Source organism: Mobula birostris, chromosome 9 (genome assembly GCF_030028105.1).
Source record: "Mobula birostris isolate sMobBir1 chromosome 9, sMobBir1.hap1, whole genome shotgun sequence".
Taxonomy (NCBI): Eukaryota; Metazoa; Chordata; class Chondrichthyes; order Myliobatiformes; family Myliobatidae; genus Mobula; species Mobula birostris.
The window spans coordinates 54,048,204-54,057,080 of NC_092378.1; the positions used below are offsets into that span (position 1 = coordinate 54,048,204).

At 41.2% G+C, this 8,877-nt stretch overlaps 1 protein-coding gene across 3 annotated transcripts in view; it reads left to right on the top strand.

The window, feature by feature from the left end:
- The window catches only part of LOC140202765 (uncharacterized), a 126,920-nt gene extending 119,044 nt beyond the window's left edge, over positions 1-7,876 (top strand). For all 3 annotated transcript variants that reach the window (XM_072268074.1, XM_072268075.1, XM_072268076.1), the window contains one exon: positions 1,067-7,876. In XM_072268074.1, coding sequence (XP_072124175.1) covers positions 1,067-1,095 — 29 coding nt within the window. In that variant the 3' untranslated portion in view covers positions 1,096-7,876. The remainder of the gene's footprint in view (positions 1-1,066) is intronic.
- Positions 7,877-8,877: the final 1,001 nt, after the last annotated feature.

Genomic DNA, 8,877 nt, shown 5'->3' on the forward strand with positions numbered 1-8,877 from the left:
CCCATGGTATTACAGGAAAGATATTAGCATGGATAAAGCATTGACTGGTTGACAGGAGGTAAAGAGTGGGAATAAAAGGAGACCTTTCTGATTGGCTGCCAGTGACTAGTGGTGTTCCACAGGGGTTGGTGTTGGGACCGCTCTAGAGGAGAAATTCCCAGTCTATTTGCCTTCAGAGGTTTTTGGGGAATTCCATGTCCCATGCACGGACTTAATCCCAGTTAATGTTTGGGTGACTGAAATCTTCCACTGTTAACATCTTCAGGGGATTTTCATTTTCCAAAAAAATTGTCTATGGATTTGCTTTGGGGGTCTGTAGTGCTTTCATGAGTGTGATTGCACCTTTTTGATTTTGGTTCAAGCCATGCAGCCTCACTTGCTGATCCAAAACCTTCTCTTTGTGCAAATCTAATTGTTTAGCAAATATTCCCTCCATCCTTATCTGGCTCCACTGAAAGCTGTTACCACTTCGAAGCTGCTGCCTCTTACCTCTTTAAGTGAGATTTAATGTATCATGGCTCATCTGCCTTATTCATTGAGACACACACTCAGCATTTTATGAACAGCTTCTTCCCTCCACCATCAGATTTCTGAACAGTTCGTGCACACTACCTCACTATTGCAATATTTATTCATTTTTTTTAAATTTTAATTTTCTTATTGTAGCTTGTACATTTATGTCTTGCACTGTACTGCTATCACAAAATAACAAATTTCATGGCAATGTCATTGATAATAAACCTGATTCTGATTATTCTCCTTGCATTTTAGTAGATACCACAAGGCGCAGTTGGATTCTTTATTTGATCTATTTTCTAACCTTTGATCACAAACCATACCCCTCAACTTCTACATCTCCCCACACACTCTGTGATTTTTGTTATACAGAGATCCTGAGGAGGCAGTGCTCACCTAGTATAAACTTGCTGTGAGAGGCTGACCATTGTAATGGCCTTAAGGCACCGTAATCTGAGTATGTGTTGGGAATAGCTTTTTAAACTGTAAATTTTATTTTTGCAATATGCACAATGAAATGCATAACTACGGGACCCTCTCATTTTTGCAGATGCCACAATCAAGCGCCACCAATTCTGAACAGGACCCTACTTCATGAGGAATAGAGTGGCGTTCAATGACTGATGCTGGGCGGTGTTAGATCTTACTGCTACTGTGCATGCAAGCATGGCTCTGTTGAAGGCAAAGGACAACCATTCAAACCCAACATCAGTCAAGGAACTTCCTCCGCAATCCCCTGTAAGCTTTCCAATTCAATGATATAACCTCTTTAAAATTTTAGACTGAATAATATATTTTTAGAAAATAAAGAAAGTAGGAAATATGAAAAGCCAGTGAGATGCAAAACAGAGATTAAGGAAATGTTATGGGAGAAAGCAGATCAAAGTGTTCTAATTCGGCTCCAATGCTTACTGGTTAGAAAACAGATCTGGGAAATAGGTGGCAGTTAAGGAAAGTAGCTAACTGTCCATCTGAATCCAACCTGGTTATTGTAGTAATTCCTTTGCAATAGCTATAATTCTAGTTACAGCTTATTTTACACAATACTCATACAGAGCAAGTAGTTAAAGAATACCTGATTTTCAAGGGCAGCACAGTGATACAGTGGGTAGAACCATTACCTCAGAGCACCAGAGACCTGGGTTCAATCCCAATTGTGTGGGTTTCTTCTGGGTGTTCCAGTTTCCTCCTACATCCTGAAGACATGCAGGTCAGTGGGTTAATTGGTGACTTGTAAATTATTCCTAATGTGTAGGTGAGAGGTGGAATATGTTGTGTGTTGTGGTATGTGGGAATAATAAAAAATGGGATTAACATATGATTATTGTAGGTGGGTGGTTGGTAATCAGTATAGACTATGACAGGTTAGTCCTCCCCACCCCCCGCAATTTCACGCACATTCTTACCATGGTGGACTGTAGCACCAGGTGGCCAGAGGCCGTCCCTCTAGCATCAATGATATTTCCTCTGACCCCAATTCACTTCAGACCTCCAAACTGCAATGATTCAGGACCTCAGCATTAGGATACATCACACAATGGCGTATCACCTGCAATCCAATAGCCTATGCAAGCGGTTTTACTGCTCCTTAAATGTTGCTCTGAGGGCTTCCCTGACTGATGAGTTTTGGCATGATCATCTCCCATGGGTCTGACTGGGACTCAACTGTTCAGAAAAAGGACCTGTGGTCTTCCGTGGCTGAGTTGGTATACAGGCATCCATTACAAGTGCCAGGTGATTTCATTCATGATCCCATGACCACCTGGTCAGCCTCTCAGCAGCGTTCCCCCCCCCCCCCCCCCCAGTAAATTCGATTCCTTTTCACCTAACTCTACCTCCTTTCATGGTGTACAGCACTCTTGGGTTCCTGTTGACCTACATCCCGCCTTGTTTGTTTTCATCCACCATGGCGCACACCAACATTCCTTTAGGCCTCCTTGCGATGGCAATTCCGCAATTTGGAGTGGGGAGAAAAGACTCTATTGTAGATAGGAGAGATAAACCTGAACGTACTTTGGTAGATCATCCTAAACCGGCCCACCAAGATTTGGAGTGTTCTGCTGCCGTACCCCTGGCATCACAATGTGACCATAAGTGTGTCAATGCACCTCTGGATGAGCCAGAGGCACCTGCGGTTCCTCCGCCCATGGCACACAGGATCCGAACTAGGCGGCTCATCAGGGCTCCAGACAGGCTCACAGTGCTGGTTTTAGTGAATTCTGTGGGGCGGGGGGTGGGCTGTGTAGGGTAATGTGATTTACATAATTCACAACCACCAGCATTGAGTTGGGGTTTCGCTTTAAGAGACTGGTCTGACGTGATGATGTTACGTAAGGATTTTTAACACAAACTTTTGTGTTTAGGGTTTTGGAATACAGTAAAATGTGTTACATGTTTCATTAAACATAAAACAGCTCACTTCATTTTATTTGCAAAAACTTACACCGTGACTAAGATGAAACTAAAAGCTCTTTAACTTAATATATTGCAATCACTGTATTAGGTGATGTAAGGGGAAAAACATGGCATTGGTAATTATGTACGTAAGTAATATGAGAACATAAGTGGACCCAACATGTGTGCCCAGGATTCATAATGGGATGTCAGTTGGGTTAGCTTTGTGTGATTAGCAGCACTTGTACTGTGCCTTGTAAAAGTATTCAGCCCTTACCCTTTGTTCACACTACAACCAGAGATTTTGTTCAATTTAACTGAGAATTTTTATTTGTGAATCACATGCTCCTTTTTCACAACAGAGGCCAAAAAATACAGAAAATTGTAAAGAATGAAAAACTAAAAATTAAGAACCGAAATATCAGCAGTTCAAAAGTATTCATCCCCCTTTGTTCGGTAGTTAGTTGAACCACCTCTCACAGCTATTACAGCCAGTAGTGTTGGATAAGTCTCTATTAGCTTTGCACAAAGTGATAGAGCAAATTTTGCCCAGCCCTCCTTGTAAAACTGCTCAAGCTGTGCCTGGTTAGTTGGGGAGTAGCGGTGGAGAGCAATCTTGTGGTCTTGGCAAAGATTTTCAGTCAGGCCACTCAAGAACATCAATTTTCTTCATTTGAAGCCACTCTGTGGTTGCTCTGGCAGTGTGCTTTGGGTCGTTGTCTGCTGAAAGAATAACTTCCTCCTCAGTTTAAGCTTTCTGGCAAAGGCTAGCTTGTTTTTATCCAGGATCTCTCTGTTTAGCAGCATTCATCTTCCCATCAATTCTGACCAGATTTCCAGTCCCTGCTGCTGAACATCTTCTCATAGCATAATGCTACTTGCACTATATTTTACATGTTACCCAGCTGATGCGCAGTATTTAATTTATGCCACACGTATTACTCAGTATTGAGGCCAAAAAGTTCCACTTTAGCCTCATCCAACCACAAAATCTTAGAAACATAGAAAATCTACAGCACAATATAGGCCCTTCGGCCCATAATGCTGCACCAAACGTGTGCTTACTTTAGAAATTACCTAGGGTTACCCATAGCTCTCTATTTTTCTAAGCTCCATATACTTATCCAGGAGTCTCTTAAAAGACCCTATTGCATCCGTCTCCACCACAGTCACAAGCAGCCCATTCCACACATTCACCAGTCTCTGCGTAAAAAACTTACTCCTGACATCTCCTCTGTACCTACTTCCAAGCACCTTAAATCTGTGCCCTCTCATGCTAGCCATTTCAGCCCTGGGAAAAAGCCTCTGACTATCCACATGATCAATGCCTCTCATCATCTTATGCACTTCTATCAGGTCACCTCCAATCCTCCGTCGCTCCAAGGCCAAATTCATTAAACCTATTCTCATAAGGCATGTTCCTCAATCCAGGCAATATCCTTGTAAATTTCCTCTGCACCCTTTCTATAGTTTCCACATCCTTCCTGTAGTGAGGCGACCAGAACTGATCACAGTATTCCAAGTGGGGTCTGACCAGGGTCCTATATAGCTGTAACATTACCTCTTGGCTCTTGAACTCAATCCCACAGTTGATGAAGGCCAATACACCATATGCCTTCTTAACCACAGAGTCAACCTGCACAGCAGCTTCGAGTGTCTATGGACTCAGACCCCAAGATCCCTCTGATCCTTCACACTGCCAAGAGTCTTACCATTAATGCTATATTCTGTCATCATATTTGACCTACCAAAGTGACCCACCTCACACTTATCTGAGTTGAACTCCGTCTGCCACTTCTCAGCCCAGTTTTGCATCCTTTCGATGTCCTACTGTAACCTCTGACAGCCCTCCACACTATCCACTACACCCCCAATCTTTGTGTCGTCAGCAAATTTACTAACCCATCACTCCACTTCCTCATCCAGGTCATTTATAAAAATCACAAAAAGGGGTCCCAGAACAGATCCCTGAGGCATACCACTGGTCACCAACCTTCATGCAGAATATGACCCATTTACAAACACTTTTTGCCTTCTGTGAGCAAGCCAATGGAGCAAGTGGATCCACAAAGCAATGTCCCCTTGGATCCCATCTCCTTACTTTCTCAATAAGCCTTGCATGGGGTACCTTATCAAATGCCTTGTTAAAATCCATATACACTATATCTACGACTCTATCTTCATCAATGTGTTTAGTCACATCCTCAAAAAATTCAATCAAGCTCGTAAGGCACTACCTGCCTTTGACAAAGCCATGCTGATTATTCCTAATCATATTATGCCTCTCCAAATGTTCATAAATCCTGCCCCTCAGGATCTTCTCCATCAACTTACCAACTACTGAAGTAAGACTCACTTATCTATAATTTCCTGGGCTATCTTTACTCCCTTTCTTGAATAAGGGAACAACATCCGCAACCCTCCAATCCTCTGGAACCTCTCCTGTCCCCATTGATGACGCAAAGATCATCACCAGAGGCTCAGCAATCTCCTCCCTCACCTCCAACAGTAGCCTAGGATATATCTTGTCTGGTCCCAGTGACTTATCCAACTTGATGCTTTCCAAAAGCTCCAGCATATCCTCTTTCTTAATGTCTATATGCTCAAGCTTTTCAGTCTGCTGTAAGTCATCCTCACAATTACCAAGGTCTTTTTCCATAGGGAATACTGAAGTAAAGTATTCATTAAGTACCTTCGCTATCTCTGCCAGTTCCATACACACTTTTCCACTGTCAGACTTGATTGGTCTTATTCTCTCACATCTTATCCCCTTGCTCTTCACATACTTGTAGGATTCCTTGGGCTTTCCTTAATCCTGCTTGTCAAGACCTTCTCATGGCCCCTTCTGGCTGTCCTAATTGCGTTCTTAAGCCCCTTCCTGCTAGCCTTATAATTTTCTAGATCTCTATCCTTACCTAGTTTCTTGAACCTTTTATATGCTTTTCTTTTCTTCTTGACTAGATTTTCAACAGCCTTTGTACACCATTCTACCCTACCACCCTTTCCCTGTCTCATTGGAATGTACCTATGCAAAACATCACGCAAACATCCCCTGAACATTTGCAACATTTCTGCTGTACATTTCCCTGAGAACATCTGTTCCCAATTTATGCCTCCAAGTTCCTGCCTGATAGCTTCATATTTCCCCTTACTCCAATTAAGTGCTTTTCTAACTTGTCTGTTCCTATCCCTCTCCAATGCTATGGTAAAGGAGATAGAATTGTGATCACTATCTCCAACATGATCTCCCACTGAAAGACCTGACACCTGACCAGCTTCATTTCCCAATACCAGATCAAGTACAGCCTCTCCTCTTGTAGGCTTATCTAAATATTGTGTCAGGAAACCTTCTCTGTTATCATTTCTCTGACTTGTCTTAAATACTCTTTTATATTCATTTTGGTTTGGTCTATTGGAAATCTGCCATACTGCTGGACCTTACGGGGGGTGGGGGGGAACGTCAACTCAGACCATGCTCAGGGGCCTGCGTCTGGTATTTTCATGCCTTACAAGGCGCAGGTTGGAAGCCTGTGTGGGGCGCCACTCCTCGCACAGACACTAGAGCAATGTGTGGTTAAGTGCTTTGCTCAAGGACACAAACATGCTGCCACAGCTGAGGCTCGAACTAGCGACCTTCAGATCAGTAGATGAACGCCTTAACCACTTGGCCACGTGCCCTTACAGAGATGGATTACAGACCTTACAGAGAGATGGTGTATTTATTCTTATGAATTCATTGAAAACATGTGATCCTCCAACTTTCTACATCAACAAGTTGTTTAAGTTGGTAAGGTAAAATACAGCAGGCGTCCCCAAACTTTTTTGCACCGCAGACCGGTTTAATATTGACAATATTCTTGCGGACCGGCTGACCGGGGTTGGGGGGGGGGGGGGCGTCGGTGTTAATCACGACCAGAATATAGGTGATAAGTCAACTATAAGTCACTTATAAGTGGCTAATACACTCGAGTTTGTTTCTGAAAGGGTTTATCTAACGAATTTAATATTAAACACAGTGCATATTTTTCCTTGCATGAATATAGTGATAAGTCAATTATAAGTCACTTATGTAAGTCAATAGCATCATAACATTTTAAGTAACATTTGGCTATTAAACACACAGCGCATATTTTCCCCGTATGAACGTATAAAATCATTGCAACACACCAATATAGCTGAATCAATGGGAGCCCTGGGCTTGTTTCCCTGCAACAAGATGGTCCCATCGAGGGGTGATGGGAGACAGCGATACTCGAAGGGGGTTCCTTATGTAAGGACCTCATGTGCGTTCAAGTGCCAACAGTGGGCATGACAGGGAATGAGGAAAGGTGCAGCTGACTTATATCGTTTCATATCGCCAAATCATATCATTTCCTCGCGGCCCAGTACTGGTCCGTGGCCTGGTGGTTGGGGACCAATGATATACAGTATTGCACCTGAGGAAAGTTAGTATAGTAATTACAAAGGGCATGAATACTTTTCAGCTTCACAATTTTTTTTTGTTTTTTAGTAAATTGTTGACAGGTTTTGGAATTTTTCCTTTGATTTGAATGATGTTTTGAGATTAGCTCAAAAATCCTACTTCAGTGTATTTCAGATTTAGAAAATAAGACAGTAAAATGTAAAAATAGTTGGGGCTGAATACTTTTTCAAGGCACTGTATCTGACAGTACTTAGTTCATCAGATATGGTTAGAGCATAAAAGGACAAAAATTACTTCATTCTAAACAAGCTAAATCAATGTCACATAATGTATAATAAGCCAATGATTGAAAAAAATGTGTTATTTCTAATCAAAATTTTATTCCAGCTGATTTAAAATTTATGCTTCAATGGCAATTAAAATCTGTGATAACGATTTACATTTATGAGGAAAATTCTCTGTTTAATAAACAAAAACCATTAAAACCATTACCTTCAATGACCAAATAGTTGAGTGAGTATGAAGTACTTTGATAAGTTAAATGAGTGGCTCGGTGTGAGTAAAAATCTTCTTAAGTGTCTTTTCTTTCAAATGTTGGTCCTTTCTAAAATTATTGGAAGGCTCCTTAAGCTAGAAGCAAAAGTATTATTGAAGTCCACCTTGTAGGATGGATTTGTATCACCTTGCTCTAATTTAACCAATGGGAGAGCCCAGTTTGATATAAAATATAACATATGTTGCAAGGAAATCACAATTATTGATAATGTAGGTCATCGGATAATACTGAATAACACCGAGTTCAGGAAAGAAAAAGCTGTAAGGGTATGGAAAATATAGGAATACAACGGGTAAGCAAATTAGGAAATCAAAAACATGGAAAGTACTAGCAATTAAAACTGAAGAAAAACTAGAGATGTTTCATCAGGACAGAAACTGGGAGAGGAAACAAAAGAGTGACCCATGTATGGAGAGGGAGGATGTGGACAGGGTTATTAAGGAATATTCTACAATTTATTTAAAGACTTTGCACTTAAGTATTGGAAGGGATAGAAGAAATATTGAGGAATTTTGGGTCACCTGATAAATGACAGGTCTGGATATCAGATTAAGCAAGGAAGGAATTTCCGTAGGCTCCTGCCATCACTCTTAATCATTCCTGGCTATAGATGTTGAAATATTCCCTATGTTGCACTAATGCTTAAAAAGGAGACAAACTAAGTAATCAACTTTTGTGGTAGGCAAGTTTTTGTTGGAAGTTCAAAGTAAATTTATCATAGTACATATCTGTCACCATATACAACCCTGAGATATGTTTTCATGACAGAATAATAACCATGATAGAATCAATGAATGACCACACCAACTTGGGGATTCAAGTGGCGTGCAAAAGACCACAAACTGTGCAAATACAAAAGAAAGAAATAATACTAATAAATAAATAAGGTATACAAGGGGTGATTGATAAGTTCGTGGCCTAAGGTAGAAGGAGATGAGTTATACAGCTCTCATTTCGTGCACATGCAGTTCAACTCTTTGAGTGATTA